General features: G+C 42.3%; 1 protein-coding gene across 1 annotated transcript; it reads right to left on the bottom strand.

Annotated features, from left to right (window-relative positions):
- Positions 1 to 12,984: 12,984 nt before the first annotated feature.
- On the bottom strand, positions 12,985 to 13,464 carry LOC308274553 (large ribosomal subunit protein uL23-like; the record flags this gene model as incomplete). The annotated part of the gene is made up of 1 exon (XM_080712306.1): positions 12,985 to 13,464. Exon 1 carries the CDS (start codon positions 13,453 to 13,455, stop codon positions 12,985 to 12,987), a length of 471 nt encoding a protein of 156 aa, XP_080568432.1. The 5' UTR covers positions 13,456 to 13,464.
- Positions 13,465 to 16,982: the final 3,518 nt, after the last annotated feature.

Raw genomic sequence — 16,982 nt, 5'->3', positions numbered from 1 at the left:
CTCGGCAGTCTCCGATCCCAACCTTGGAGGCCCCAGCACCGGCCTTGCTTCATGGCAGGCCCTGATCCCAGCCTCACTGGCCCAGACCCCGGCCTCACCCCTCAGCAGGCTCCAATCCCAGCCTTAGAGGCCGCAGCACTGGCCTTGCCTAGTGGGAGGCTCTGACCCAGGACTCACTGGCCCTGGCACCAGCCTCACCCCTCAGCAGGCTCCGGTCCCGGCCTTGGAAGCCCCAGCACCAGTCTTGCCTCACGGCAGGCTCCAATCCAGGCCTTGCTGGCTCTGGCACTGGCCTTACCCCTTGGCAGGCTCTGATATCAGCCTCGGAGGCCCCAGCACTGGCCTCAACCCTTGGCAAGCTCCAATCCTGGGCTTGGAGACCCCAGCACCGGCCCTGCCTCACGCCAGGCTCCGATTTCAGCATCACTGACCCCGGCACCAGCCTCACCCCTCAGTAGGCTCCAATCCCGGCCTCGGAGGCCCCAGCACTGGCCTTGCCTCATGGCAGGCTCCGATCCCAGCCTCACTGGCACCGGCACCGGCCTCATCCCTCAGCAGGTTCTGATCCCAGCCTCAGAGACCCCAGCACCAGCCTTGCTTCACGGCAGGCACCGATCCCAATCTCACTGACCCCAACACCGGCCTCACCCCTCGGCAGGTTCCAATCCCAGCCTCGGAAGCCCCAGCACCAGCCTAACCTCACGGCAGGCTCCGTTCAAGCTCAGCATGGGCAACTTAGATCCTGTTTCAAAATAAAGAACAATCAGGTTGGGCTGGGTATTGTGGCTCATGCTTGTAATCCCCGCGCTTGTGAGGCTGAGACAGGAGGATCGCGCAGGTTCGAAGCCAGCCTCTTCTGGCTTAAGAGACCCTGTTTTCAAATAAAAAAATATAAAAAATAGGTCTGGGAGTGTAGCCTGGAGGTAGAAGGCCCCTGGGCTCCACCCCCAGTACCATCAAACAAAACAAAACAAAAATAAAAAAAGCAATCAGGTTGGGGGTGTAGCTCAGAGGTAGGAATGCCTCTGGGTGCACTCCCTAGTGCCCCCCAAAAGATATATATATACACATATATAAAGAATTTAGCATGACATATGATTTCATGATGATGCTTTACATGTTAATGTGACAATTGTCTGAATAGGCTATATAATTCCAGTGGCTACAGCACAGATTTACCTATTAAGGTAGGGAATTTTATTTCAGAAGAGCATTCCAATCCCTAGCTGACAAGCACTATGGGCGGCTCCTGTGAAACTACACAGAAAGGACTGATCACCCCTGTACCTTCAGCAACCCCCCTTGCCCTTGGCGTTTTGGTATGTATGTATGTATGTATGTATGTATGTATATATGTATGTATGTATGTATGTATGTATGTATTTGCAGTACTGGGGATTGAACCCAGGGACATCTACCTCCAAGCAACGCCCCAGCCCTATTTTTTATCCTTTATTTTGAAACAGAGTCTTGCTAAGTTATGGAGGGCCACACTACGTAGCTGAGGCTAGCCGTGAACCTGAGACTCTTCTATTTCAGTCTCAGCATTGGGATTCCAAGCATGTGCCACACACGCAGCTCGTGTTTTGGCCTTTCTGAGACACTGACTGATGGCACCATAGGAAGGAATTCCTAAAGCAGCACATTTCTCAAGCATGGCCTTGCTCCAGTTGTCAAATGAACCTGTATCAAAATTTACCTGCAATTGCTTTATATTGAGCTCATGGGGTTTTTTTCCTATGTTGAATTTGGTTTTTGGATCTGTGCCCTTAAATTATATATATTTATTATTTTTTCAGGTTAAAAGTTTTTAATTTTCTCTTTCTATCTGAGGGTTATTTTCTACCTAGTAAGAATCTGGTTATTCAAGGTTTGCTAGCCTAAGTCTTTGAGATATATTTTCTATCTAACCTTAACCAAGAATGCAAATCTAAGATTTTTTTTTAGTGTGTATGTGTGATACTGGGAATTGAACCAGGGCATTCTATCTCTGATCTACACCCCCAGTCCTATTTTGTTGTTCATTTTGAAACAGGATCCCACTGAGTTGTGGAGAGCCTCATGTTGCTGAGGCTGGCCTCGAACCTTCAATCCTTTTGTCTCAGCTTCTCAAGTATTGGGATTACAAGCATGTGTGCCAAATTTAAGATTTACAGACTGCTTTATGATAATGTCAGATACCACTCTGACTTTTAAAACCTATAAATAAGCCAGGCGTGGTGGCACATGCTTGAAATCCCAGCATTTGGGAGGCTGAGACAGGAGGATCATGGTTCAAAGACAGCCTCAGCTCTTTAGTGAGGCCCTTCGCAATTCAGTGAGACCTTGTTTCAAAATGAAGAATAAAAAATAGGGACGAGGATGTAGTCCAGAGGTAGAATGCCCCTAAATTCAATCCCCAGTAACACACACACACACACACACACACACACACACACACACACACACACACACACATAATAAATAAATAAATAAAACCCATAGCCAGGCATGGTGGCACACTCTTGTAATCCCAGTACTTGGGAGGCTGAGACAGGAGGATTTCAGGACAGCCTCAGTAAGTAGTGAGACTCTCATTAACTTAGTGAGTCCTTGTTTCAAAAATAAAAATAAAATAAAACTGGAGGTATAGCTCAGAGGTAGAATGCCCCTGAGTTCAGTCCTCAGTACCAAATAAAATAAAGTAAAATAAAATAAAAATAGGGCTGGGGTATAGCTCAGACGTAGAATGTCCCTGGGTTCCATCTTTGGTAATGCGCGCGCACACATACACACACACACACACACACACACACACACACACACACTCCACACATGATCTACCTAAGCTTAAAATTCTTCTTGTGTGTCTATGTGTTTATATGCTTATGTATAATATGTTTGCATGGTACCAAGATTGGTTTATAGATGAGTAAGCACATAACTTAAAACGTGTTAAGTTAGACTAAATTCTCTGATTCCTATGACTTTAGTAAATCTGTGACAAATAAGTTAATTCTCACTTATTAATAATGAGAATGCCTTTAAAATTTGTTAATGTATTTTCCCCCTCATCTGCTAACCAATTGAAATATTTATCTTCAGAGAGTTAAGATATAATGTTTAATGATTTCCAGCATGATGAGGCAGAACTATTACCCCATGGGCAAGAGACGGGGCTCTACCACACCTCATGCTTCACAAAGACTTGGCATCAAACTGGCAGGAGAATAGGTTGTATTTAAAGCCACCTTTGAAGGAAGATAGAGGAAACTTTGTTGAGGGCAGGGGAAGATTTTTATCAGAGAAACAGCATCAGCATGGACAAAGGGCAGGGCATGTGTACATATGCAGATTTATATAGCCAGTGAGCCTGTCAGTCAGCATCCTGGGTGCCTACCAGGTGTGTGCTCATGGTGTGTGTGTGAGGGGGATGCTTCAGCCCTCATTTTCAGAATAAGAAAATACCAGATGCAGGAAAACAAGTTGTCAGGAAGTTGTCTTTAATTTTAGAGGGCTCTGTCTTACTTTGTCCATATGTTAACTAAAGATAGATGTTAAAATGTGTAGGATAAATATATAGGAGAGATATTTACAAATGCCAATCAGTTTTTAAAGAAATAATTTTTGTTTGGTTATGAAAACACATTCCTAGCCAGGCGTGTTGTTGCATGCTTGTAATCCTAGTACTTGGGAGGCTGAGACCTGAGGATCACAGGTTTAAGGCAAGTCTTGGCAATTTAGCCAGGTTCTCAGCCACTTAGTGAAGCCCTTTTGCCAATAAATAAATAAATAAATAAATAAATAAATAAATAAATAAATAAATAAAATCAGCCCAGGGCTACAGCTCAGGGGTAGAATGCCCTTGGTCAATCCCCTCCACCGCATGTGTGTGCGTGCCCTGTTTCAAAAAACCGGCATAGCTTATCTGCTTTGTTGTTATAGGTGGGATGCTGCTATTTTTCCTATCCTTTGCTTAGATTGGATCTTAAAAGTGTAGCTTTTTAAATCATTTTGTTTTTACAGGAAAACTCAATTTAGAGCTAGAAATCTTGGGTTTCTCACTCCTCAAATATGTTGTGTTTTCTTTTGATAAATGTGTACTGCTTAGATCTATATATTACATCCATGGTTTCTAAAATACTAATTCTTCAATAGATTTGGAAATTCTCAAGTGAGCTCCTGCACTGATGTTTACACTGAGTTCTACAAGGGTTTATAATTTAGTGTTATTTAAGAATGGCAGAATTCTTAAACTCAAGAAATTTAATTTTATTTGGTATTTCTTTGTTATTGGATACTGTTTCTTTGTTCCAGGTCTAGGATAAGCCAGAGGAACTAACAGATGATTTTAAATGCTGATAATCATTCAGGCATGGTGGCGCACACTTGTAATCCCAGTACTTGGGAGGCGGAGACTGGAAGATCGCAGGTTTGAGGCCAGTCTTGGCAGCTTAGTAAGGCCCTCTACAACTTAGTAAGACCTTGTTTCAAAATAAAAAATAAACTAGGGTTGAGGGTATAACTGAGAGGTAGGATTTTTCTGGGTCCAATCCCCAGTACCACAATAAAATAAAATAAAACAAAATGCTAAAATCTATGTATGATACATTTCTAATTTCTGAAATGATATCTTTTAATAATAAGTCAAAATTATGCAGGTTATTTGCTTGGTTTTTATGGTACAGGAGATTGAACTCAGGAGCATTTTATCTCTGAGCTACAGCCCCAGCCTGCCTTTCTTTCTTTCTTTCTTTCTTTCTTTCTTTCTTTCTTTCTTTCTTCCTTTCTCTCTCTTTCTTTCTCTCTCTCTCCTCCTTCCTTTCTTTCTTTCTTTCTTTCTTTCTTTCTTTCTTTCTTTCTTTCTTTCTTTCTTTCTTTCTTTCTATCTTTGTGTGTGAGGTACTGGGGGTGGAACTCAAGAGCTTTTCTACTTCCAGGCTATACTCCCAGACCTCTTTTTATATTTTATTTGGAAACAGAGAGCCTCCGAAGTAGCTGAGGCTGGCTTCAAACCTGTGCCATCCTCCTGTCTCAGCCTCCCAAGTGCTAGGATTACAAGTGTGCACCACCACACCCGGCCTTCATTTTTTGTTTTGAAACAGTCTTACTCGGTTGCTGAAAGTCTTGCTAAATTGCCAAGACTGGCTCTGAAACCACGATCCTCCTGTCTTAGCCTCTCAAATACTGGGATTGCATGGGTGCCCAACTAAGAGGGGTGTTTTATTACTCTAATTGTTGTTGTAAATTGATTATAAATCCTAGCAGTATTTTCTTAAATCATTTATTTGTCTGTCTCTATCTTCATTTGGTAACCTAAATGTTATAAGCATTTCCAAAATTTTGATTGTTCTATTCTTTATAATGGAAATGAGGGAGAGTTGATGTATGACAGGTTTTCAGACATTTGCTTTTAAAACTAGTTTGCCTCTTTTAAGTTCATTTTAACAACTCTCATAGGAGAAGAGATATCTCTAGAAGAGGGTACAAGGAGTTCCCAAAGAAAGGGGGAGTTCTACTCAGGACCGGCAGGTTCCTTGACATAGGATACAGAAAAGAATTTCAGCATGTGTCCGTAGAGGTACAGAGATTTACTTAGGAAGGTCCCACTTCTAGAAAGATTTAAAACCACTGCTCTTCTTTTAAAGGAAGTGAGGTGAGGAGTGGGTACAGTTGGGTACATGAGAGTGATGTCCATCTGGCGATAAGAAGATGGCTGATCAGAAGATAACCTGGTCATCTTCCAGATCTTTGAAATGGTTTCCATTGTCTGATCGATGGATGCTGGAAAGTCTCCTATTGAAGGATCCTCAAGATAACCTATCTCTCTTGCTTAAACTATTTATTGAGAGGGTTAACTAATAGTGTACAAGGTAATTATCAGACGTAAGTGAGTTTTGGGGTTAACTTTAAGATTTAGAGATTTCGCCGGGCATGGCGGTGCACGCTTGTAATTCTAGTACTTGAGAGGCTGAGACAGGCAGATCACTGGTTCAAAGCCAGCCTCAGCAATTTAGAGAGGCTCTCAGCAACCTAGTGAGACCCTGTTTCCAAATAAGACACAAAATTAGACTGAGGGTGTAGCTTGGAGGTAGAATGCTTTTGAGTTCAATCTCCAATACACCCAAAAAAGATCTACAGATTTCCCAGGACTCTGGGAGCAATAGGCCTGGGAGGTAGCCTGGTTTAGGTAGTAACAGTCCTGGAAAAGTATGTGGAATTTCTTAATAAAAATTTTACTTCCACACCGGGCGTGGTGGCGCACGCTTGTAATCCCCGCGCTTGGGAGGCAGAGACAGGAGGATCACGCAGGTTCGAAGCCAGCCGCGTGCGCTGGCTTAGGAGACCCTCTTTCAAAATAAAAATATAAAATAGGTCTGGGAGTGTAGCCCGGAGGTAGAAGGGCTTCCAGGAACCCCAGTACCACCACCACAAAAAAAAAAAAAATTTACTTCCTTCTTTCTTTATGTTTCCTTCCTACCTCTTCCTTCCTTCTTCCTCTTTTCCTTCCTTCCTTCCTTTCTTTTTTTTCTATCTTACCTCATAATTACCTTGTTAAAAAAGAAAAAACGGTTCATGCTGCCGGGCGTGGTGGCACACACCTGTAATCCCAGTACCTGGAAGGCCGAGACAGGAGTGAAGTAGGATAAAAGAAATAAAATATTAGGTAGAAAGAAGATACATTGGGAAGTAAAGGGAAAATATAGTTTTAAAATCTAGAAACTTCATGATCTTTAACTTCACTTTACAAGATCTGTTCTTGGTTTTTTGTTTTTGGTTTTTTGGGGTTTTTTTTGTGGGTCTGGGGATGGCACCCAGAGGCATTTGACCTCTGAGCTACACCCCCTGCCCTATGTTTTATTCTTTATTTTGAAACCGGGTTTCACTGAGTTGCAGAGGGCCTCACTAAGTAGCTGAGGCTGTCTGTGAACCGTGATCCTTTGGTCTCAGCCTCCCAAATGCTGGGATTACAAGCGTGTACCACCACGCCCGGCTCAGACAAAAGCATTTAATAGGCCACACTCTTAATTATAATATCGCATTTGGCCTCTTTTCTCAGTTCTCAACAGGCCAGGCCTACACTTTTTAAGTCATAATGGCTTATCTTCATACTTGAACTTCCTGGAATGCTTGACAAACAAAAAATCCCAAAGGAAGTCTCAAGTGTGTCAAGCCTGTCAGCATATCTTCAGGGCTTAACTTCCTGGGATGCTTAGCAAAAAAGTTCCAAAGGAAGTCTCACTTTTTTTTGTCAAACCCAGGCATCACCCAGCACCCACCAATGAAATGGCGAAAGCCTGAGAATTCAAGGAAAGGAGATTGGCCATCCCGTGTTAGCCCATCCCTGCTGTGTGGCCCTCGCCACCCCACTCAGGGTCTCCTACAAGGAAAGGGTTGCAAAGACCCCAAGGGCCCCTCACGCTCTCAGGTGGCTGGCCTTCTCTCTTGAACATGCATCCTCACTTTTTCTATATGAAACCTCTGTCTTTGTCTTTGTCTCTGTCTGTCATGTGCTGAAATCCTTTTCAACATGGAAGCCAAGGATCCCGAAGGTCCTGAGGTTGGTTTCCCTTCCCCAAACTTGAGAACTCCTCAGGACTCTTCAAGGAATTATCATGTTTTCCCGTGACAGGAGGAGCACAGGCTGTTTCCAAACAAAAAAAGGGCTGAGGGTGGGGTGTAGCTTGGAGCTCAGGGGGTGGAGGAGATGTAGCCCCTGGGTTCAATCCCCAGTACCAAAAGAAAAAGAAAAGATTTTATATGGTATTGCTTATAGAAGAACTCAAGTAATTTCCATTCCTGGCTTTAAATTTTCTGTACAAACTGCCTGGTATTGTTTTAATGAGCAATTAATTAATTTAATTAGTGTCACTGCACGCGCATGCGTGGGTGCATGCCTGCGAGTGTGCGTGTGTGCGTGTGTGTGTGTGTGTGTGTGTGTGTGTGTGTGTGTGATACTGGGGGTTGAACCCAGGGGCATTCTACCTCTGAGCTCCACCCCTACCCCTTTTATTTATTTATCCTTTTGAAACAGGGTCTTAATTAGGTTACTGAGGGTCTCCATAAATTGTGGGAGACCTGCAATTCTCCTGGTTTCCATCAGCCTCCCAAGTACTAGGATCATAGGTGTGCACCACCACGCCCTGCGAGATCTTTTTTTTTTTTTTTCTGTGGGAGAGACTCTTGTATCTTTTGGTATGGCCATATACCTGGTGTGTATATAGCTGGTTTGGTTACAAGTAGGAGAGTACAAGCAAAGGTACCTCCATACATTATAAAAATGGGGGACTAGGAAGACTTATAATAACAGGGAAAGATTGGGAATAAAGGTCTAAAAGTTTAGCTTCCATTTCCCCCGTTTCCTGGTTTCTGTCTCAAAAAATGTCTATTTTGAGCCGGGCATGGTGGCGCACGCTTGTAATCCCAGCATTCGGGAGGCTGAGACCGGAGGATCGTGGTTCGCGGACAGCCTCAGCTACTACTTAGTGAGGCCCTCTGCAACTCAGTGAGACCCGGTTTCAAAAATAAAGAATAAAACATAGGACAGGGGGTGTAGCTCAGAGGTTGAATGCCTCTGGGTTGCATCCCCAGACCTGCCAAAAAAAAAAAAAAAAAAAAAGTCTATTTTGCTCCAATTAGATGTTGTAGAGTTGTTACTGGGCAGAACCACTGCCATTCAGGGGAAGGAAGTAGGGCTCTATGGCTTCTCATCTCCACAATATTTGATATCAAATTGGCAGGAAAATAGATTTTATTCAATGCTGGCTTTAAAGGAAGATAGAGAAAACTTTGTTGCTTCAAATCTCCATCTTCAGAGAACTCAAGGCCAAGGGAAGCTTTTTTTTTGTTATTGTTTTGTTTTTGGTGCTAGGGATTGAACCTAGGAGCATTCTACCTCTGAGCTACACCGCAGCCTGTTTTATTTTATTTTTTATTTATTTATTTTTTGGTGGTACTGGGGTTCCTGGAAGCCCTTCTACCTCCGGGCTACACTCCCAGACCTATTTTTACATTTTTATTTGGAGACAGGGTCTCCTAAGCCAGCGCGCATGCGCGGCTGGCTTCGAACCTGCGCGATCCTCCCGTCTCCGCCTCCCAAGCGCGGGGATTACAAGCGTGCGCCACCGCGCCCGGCTGTTTTAGTTTTTGTTTTGGAACAGGGTCTCTAAGTCGCTGACGGTCTTGCCCAGTCACTAAGGCTGGCCTCAAAGCTGGGATCCTCCTGTCTTAGCCTCCCAAGTACTGGGATTACAGGTGTTCACTACCAGGCCCAGATGCCATCTGCAAGGGAAGCTTTTAGATGAGAAAACACCAAAGGTGGACAAAAGAAAGAAAATATCCACACACAGATTTTATTTATTTGTTTGTTTGTTTGTTTATTTATTTATTTATTTTTGCAGTACTGAGGATGGAACCCAGGGGCATTCTACCTCCAGCCCTAGTTTTTATTCTTTATTTTGAAACAGGGTCTCATTGAGTTGCAAAGGGCCTAAGTAGCTGAGGCTGTCCTTCAGTGGCGATCCTCCTGTCTCATCCTCCCAAATGCTGGGCAAATGCTGGGATTACAAGCGTGCACCACCACGCCCGGTTTACATCACACACAGATTTAAATTGCGAGTTGACCTGTCCCTCTCACGTGTTTCAGCTTCCTTGGAGCCTCGGGCCAGGGAGGGCAGCCCTCTAGGCTTTACCCTCAGGAGAAGGAAATAAGTGACGCAGACAAACAAGTTCTGGGCAAGTTGTCAGTTTCGAGAAAGTCTGTTTCAGGATTATTTCTTTTGGCAGTAAGTTTAGAACTATTTTTTTTTTTCTTGCCATACTGAGGATGAAATTCAGGGACAGTCTACCTCCAAGCTTCATCCCAGCCTATTTTTATTCTTTATTTTGAAACAGGGTCTCACTGAGTTGCAAAGAGCCTCACTAAGTAGCTAAGGCTGTCCATGAACTGAGATCCTCCTGCCTCAGCCTCCCGAATGCTGGGATTATAAGTGTGAGCCACCACGGCCAACTGTAGATCTATTTTTCTAATATGTCATCATAATGAATTATTTTTTCTTCAGGATTTGTATTATTTTATCTTGTACTAGGAACTGAAAGTAACTTTCAAAATGCATTTATAGGTAGAATCCAACAATTTTATAGTGCTCAATCTGTTCTTGGCAAAATTTGCAGAAGAACTGGCTTAAAGAGCGCAGATTTTGTGGGGTTTTTTGGGGGGTTGGTTTGGTTTGGTTTGGAGTGTGTGTGTGTGTATGTGTGTGACTGAAGATTGAACCCAGGGGCATTCTATCTCCAAGCTAAACCCTCAGCCCTAATTTATTTTTATTTGGAAACAGAGTCTCATTAGGTTGATGAGAGTTTCACTACTTGCTGAGACTGTCCTTGAACCTGCGATCTTCCTGTCTCAGCCTCCTAAATACTTGGGATTACAGTTATGTGCCATCACTCCTGGCTTGGGAGCTAATTTTCTAATATAAACAAATAAAAATTGTCCTTACACAAATAAAATGGCCCTTACACAAATAAAAATTACACTAAAGCTTAAAAATCTCATAATCTGAAACTTCCGGGAAGATGGTGACCAACAAAAGCAGTGCTTACAAGTCCTGCTAAAACTCGATCTCTGGTGCCACAAAATCAGTGCTTGTCATAGCCAGAAAACACCATCAGCAGAGAAATAAAAAATGTAAACACAAGGGACAGAGAAAAAAAAGACTAGAAGAACAACCAGAGACCAGAAATCAAGCCCACAATGCAGCAGCGTGCTGAGCCATGCCTGCGCCATCTTCCCTCACAGCACCAGGCTCCAGAGAGGAAAGGTAAACAAGGAGCTGAAGTGAGCAGCTACGGATCATTCGGGTGTAATTCAGCAGTTCTTTCAGCGCAATGAACGTCTAAAATTCCCAGTGGCCAAGCTCATCACACCTTCCAGGGATTCAGAACGGAACTCGAAACCAGAAAAGAAATATGCCAGCCTCACAGCCGAGGGCGTGACAACGGCACCATATTTCCAGCAGCAACTGTGAGTTCACCGCACCAGCTCCAGATCTGTGCACACAATAACCGTGAGTATTGTAATTGCAGTCTCTAAAGGAGAAATCTCTGTACTGCACTCCCAGGGATTTGCGTAGCTTTGATCTCCTTGGGTCGGATATTTTGCAGTCCAACCCAGTGAAGGAGTAGCAGTGGCAGAGATACCACACCCTAGTCGCAGCTCCCCGTGGGAAAATGCCCAGCCCGCCCCCCCCCCCCCGCCACGGTCTTGCGCAGCCTTGATTAACTTCCTGGGTATGAGACTTTGAGATACAACCCAGTAAAGGAGTAGTGGTGGCTGAGATTACAACAGACTCGAGATACAGAGCACCCTAAGTGAAGTCGTAGTGACCCAGGGAAAGCACAAAATTCTGAAATCATGGGAAAGAGGAACAACAATAGAGCAATGAATGCCCACAACCCCATATTATCAGAACCTGATAACACAGAAATTCAGAGGTCTCCAGAAGATCAAATCAGGAATATAACTGTAGAAATAATACAGGACTTTCGAAAAGAATTTAGAGAGAGTCTAAAAGAAATAAAGGATGCAATCATTGAGGTAAAGGCCTCATTTCAAAGTATAAACAATCGATTAGACTACATGGAGAATAGAATCTCGCTCCTAGAAGATGATCACTCCAAAAACGAATGCATATTTTATAACTTAGAAAAAAAATCAGACAGCAGGAATCTGACATTGAAGAAATACGGGCCCATTTTAAGAGAGCTAACCTAAGAATAATTGGAATAGAGGAGGGAAAAAAAAGGTGAAACCAAAGGGATCAATAATCTCTTCAAAGAAATAATAGAAGAAAATTTTCCAAACATAGAGCAAGAGGTCGATACACAGGTCCAGGAAACTTATAGAACTCCCTTTAGACAGGATCAGAGAAGAGGATCCCCACGCCACATAATTGTCAAAATGACCAATGTGGAAGCCAAGCAGAGAATCTTAAAGGCAACAAAAACAAAAGGCCAAGTGACATTCAGAGGCAAACCAATTAGAATCACTCCAGACTTCCCAAACCAAGTCATGAGAGCCAGAAGGGCTTGGAGTAACATATTCCAAACTCTGAAAGAAAACAACTTCCAGCCAAAAATTTCCTACCCAGCAAAACTATCTATCAAATTAGATGGGGAAATAAGAAGCTTCCATGACAAACAGAAACTGAAGGAATTTATGTCTTCAAAACCAGTGCTAGAGAAAATACTCAAGGAGATTAACTACAAAGAAGAAATAGGAAATACACACCAGAACCAGAGAAACATGATTTTTCCATTCAGCAGACAACTAAGCAAAGAAGAATATTCATGTTTATAGGTTGAAATCTTTGGAGATTCATTATTTATTTCAGTCTTTTACCTATTTCTAAATTGTATTTCTAAATTGTATTGTTTGCTTTTATTGTTGCTAATTTTTAGGGTTTCTATTTGGAATATTAATATACCTTCAGATATAGCATTTGGAAATATTTTATTTCATTCTATCAGTAACTTTTAACTCTGTTTACATTGTCTTTGGATGTACATTTTTTTATTTTTTAGGAAGTTTGTTTATTATTTTGTTGCCTGTGCCTTTGAAATCATATCCAAGAAATCACTGCCAATTTCAGTGTTGTGAAATGTTATGACCCAGATTTTCTTCTAAAAGTTTATAGTCTTAAGATGTATTTATTTTTATTTTTTAGTGAAAAAGCATATATTTTTTAAATTTATTTTTATTGGTGCATTGTAATCATATATCACATTGGAATACAAGACTTGAGAGGATACACAAGCACACATCATCCAGTTAGCCATCATCCACTCCCCATCCCATTCCCTCCCCCTCCCTCGATCCCATGCTTGTTTGGTGATTAATTTTGATACATTTGTTTATGTACCTCCTGAGTTTTAAAGAGGCTCCATCCTCCCCTATTCCATACCCTCGAAAAACCATATATTTTGACTTAGCCGGCTGGACTCTGTTTAGATGATTCCAATTTTGTTGGCAACATCCAAAGCATCATAATCCGGAGCCAGTGGAACATACACCTTCTTCTCTCCATCAGGCCTGATCAGGGTGTGGACCTTGGCGACGTCAATGTCATAGAGCTTCTTCACAGCCTGTTTGATCTGGTGCTTGTTGGCCTTAACATCCACAATAAACACAAGTGTGTTGTTGTCTTCTATCTTCTTCATGGCTGACTCAGTGGTCAGGGGGAACTTGATGATGGCATAGTGGTCAAGCTTGTTTCTCCTGGAGGCGCTCTTCCGGGGGTATTTGGGCTGCCTCCGGAGCAGCAGTGTCTTGGGCCTCCGAAAGGTTGGTGATGTGCGGATCTTCTTCTTTTTGGTACTGTGGACACCTTTCAACACTGCCTTCTCGGCCTTCAAAGACTTTGCCTTGGCTTCAGCTTTCGCAGGGGCAGGAGCTTCCTTCTTTGCCTTCGGCGCCATCTTGTTAAAAAGGGTCCAGTCTTAAGATTTACATTTAGGTCTTTTATCTATTTTGAGTTAATATTTGTATATGGTGTTAGGTAAGGGTCCAATTTTATTCCTTTTCATGTAATTATTATTTTTAACAAGATTTAGTGAAATGATTATTATTTCCTTCACCAAATGTTCTTGGAAACTTTTTCAAAAATAACTTGACCATATATGGAAGAATTTATTTCTAGGCTTTTTATTTTACTCCCCTGGTTTATATATCTGCCTTTATAGCAGTACTACACTGTTTCAATTATTGTAGCTCTATAAGGTTTGAAATCAGAAAATGTACATCTTCTAGCTTTATTCTTTTTTGAGATTGTTCTGGGTATTTAGAGTTCATATTTCATGTTAGGATCGATTTTTTCTGGAAAAAAAAAGTATGATAGTTTTACCTTACAAAAAAGAAAAAAATATCCTCTAGTAAGAAAGAAAGCAAAAAGAAATACTGAAATGTTATCTCTAAGTGATCAAAAGTTTGATATCAGACAAATGAAAAAATCTCATAGTCTAAATGTAATGCTATACATTATAATTATTGTTTTAATATTTGTAGAGGTAGCTAAAATGTTTTGCTAAGTTGCTAAATTCTAAAATGTTTTGCTAAGTTGCTAAATACCTTACACATTGTATCCATTTTAGATAATAAGGGACAATCCTGCCTTATTCATCCTCCATCTTGATATAAATTAAGGTTAAAGATTTTGATATTGATATGTATAAAACTAGCTATTTTAAAGGTGGGTTTTATCAATTTTGTTGTTTGGATTGTGGCCTAGTTTACAAAGTAAAGTTCTTAACTGATAGAAAGATAACTGATGAAATAACATTAATTCTTGTAGACAATGACTTAATTAATTCTTCAATGATTTGCAGTTTTATAAAATATACCTAAATTCTAAAGATGTTATGGGCCAGGGGTGATAATGCATGCTTGTAATTCCAATACTTGGGAGACTAAGACAGGAGGACCACAGGTTTGTGGTCAGTCTTAGCAACTTATTAAGGCCCTCCACAACTTAGTGAGACTCTGTTTCAAAATAAAAAAATAAAATAGGACAGGGGGTGTAGCTCAGAGGTAGAATGCCCTGGTTCAATCCCTGATAACACACACACACACACACACACACACACACACACACACACACAGAGTGTTATGGAATGTAGTGTTAAACTTTCTACCCAGATAGCAATTAACATTAATTTACATAGGAAGGACTCTAGCTAACCCGGTAGGTAGGTATTTTTTAGTAGTGACCCAATAGGACTACTTTTTATAGATAAGTTGGTTTTCTTGGACTGGATAAATATGATAGAACTAAAAGTTATGTTTATTAATTCATATCTAATATACAAAATGATTTTCTTTGTTCATATTGTTTTATATTTATTTTTTCTGGCCTAAGAGCTAGTCTTCTCAAAAGCATTTAGCTTAAAATTGGCCAACAGGGGAGTCTTCTAACACTGACACAAACTGTACAGTTCCCATCACTTCTTGTCCACTGTGGAACTCATCAGACCTAACAATGGACCCGGCTCCCAGACCATGGGACAAGATGCTCAGCAAATAATCAGACTGGCTTCAGAGAAAACCATTCAGAGACAGGAGGAAAGTCACATGGAATCATTTATTGTCAACCCTGACTGAAAATAAACAGCCTGGAGGTGATAGAACAAGCGTCCCTACGGGACCCAACAAACACTACAACCTTTCCCTGGGCGAAGCAGTGAACTTTTATTACTTCGCCTCCTCTGGGAGCAGGGCTGGCTTCTGTGCTTGCGTTCCTTGATGGGTTCTAAACTGATCCAACGATGAATGGCCAGAAAGATGAGTTGGAGCCCTTATTTCTTCAAGTTGAGGGGTGAACTGAACAGGGGACTCAAAACAGACTCCCTCTTAAGGTGAGGACAACTTCCTCCCACTGCGAGTTAAAGCTCCAGGTTGTTTTAATTCTTTTTTTGGTACTGGGAATTGAATCCAGGGGCATTCTACCTCTGAGCTACACTCCCATCCCTTTTTATCTTTTGGTTTGAAACAGGGTCTCACTAAGTTGCTGTGGCTGGCTTCAAACCTGCAATCCTCCTGTCTTGGCCTCCCAAGCACTAGGATTACTGATGTGCTCCACCGCACTGCCTGGCTTGTTTTAATTTCTGAACTACCTTTTCTGTATTTTCTCAAACTAAGAATAAAGTCCGGACCCGAGCCCTGGCCGCTGGTTGCCCCAGGCACTGAGGCAGACCAGATCACTGGAATCTAAGTCTACGTCTGCACACATCCTGCCTCTGTCCATGTTGCTGCCTCTTCCCTTATAAAAGCTTCCCTTGAAAAAGCCAGATGTGGTGACACACACTTGTAATCCCAGCATTCAGGAGACTGAGACAGGAGGATTGCGGTTCGTGGACAGCCTCAGCTACTTAGTGAGGCCCTTTGCAACTCAGTGAGACCCTGTTTCAAAATAAAGAATAAAAAGTAGGGCTGGGGGTATAGTTCGGAGGTAGAATGCCCCTGGGTTCCATCCCCAGTACCACAAAAATAATAACTAACTAACTAACTAACTAAATAAATAAATAAATAAATAAATAAAAGCTTCCCTTGTCCTCGGGTTCTCTGAAGATAGAGGCTTGAAACAAGAAAGTTTCCTCTATCTTCCTTCAAAGCTGGCTTTGAATAAATCCTGCTTTCCTGCCTATGTGTGGAACACGAGGGGCAGTCAAGCCCAGCCTCAGCCTTCGCCTGCACTCACAAGGTGACCTCGCTACTGACTGAACTCTCAGGCACAGCAGCGGGCTGGAAACTCAGGTCCTGGATACAGGCGAAGCCAGAGGGAGAAGCGGAAGCTCTTAACTCCAGCTCCTGCTGCTGTCTTGGGAATCGTGGCAGCCGCCACACACAAACCCGCAATCCTCTAAGTGTTAAGACCTGAACAAGTCCATTTGTATGAAAACAGGAAGGCAACTGCTGGAGCCCACCGACCCAGAGTCTCTCACACTGCATAACAAATAACAAACAACCCCAACAGCTCAGAAGCAAAGAGGAGCACTATTGAAAAGGTAGTGCCAATGGTTTTATGAAAGCGTCAGAGATGTAGTACTTGCCACCTCCAAAAAGAAAATGATTGTGCAGGGCTAGGGATGTAGCTCAGTGATAGAATGCTTGTCTAGCATCACAAAGCCCCGGGTTCAGTTTCCACCATAGGGGAGGAGGGACAAGAATGACTGTGTGATCCTTTTAGGCAAAGACTCTACTTCGCAATTAATACCTAGCACACAGTAGATGCTTAATAAATATTGCTTCTTAACCAAGAATGGTGGCGCGCCCTTGTAAACCCAGTACTTGGAAGGCAGAGACAGGAGGATTGCAGTTTCAAGGATGTCCTCTGCAATTTAGTGAGACACTGTTTCAAAATAAATAATAAAGGCTGGGTGTGGTGGCGCATGTAATCTCAGCATTTGGTAGGCGGAGACTGGAGGATCGTGGTTCATGGACAGCCTCAGGT

Source organism: Muscardinus avellanarius (genome assembly GCF_963383645.1).
Source record: "Muscardinus avellanarius genome assembly, chromosome: 16".
In the NCBI taxonomy this organism is placed as follows: domain Eukaryota; kingdom Metazoa; phylum Chordata; class Mammalia; order Rodentia; family Gliridae; genus Muscardinus; species Muscardinus avellanarius.
This window is presented reverse-complemented; position numbering and strand designations above follow the sequence as displayed.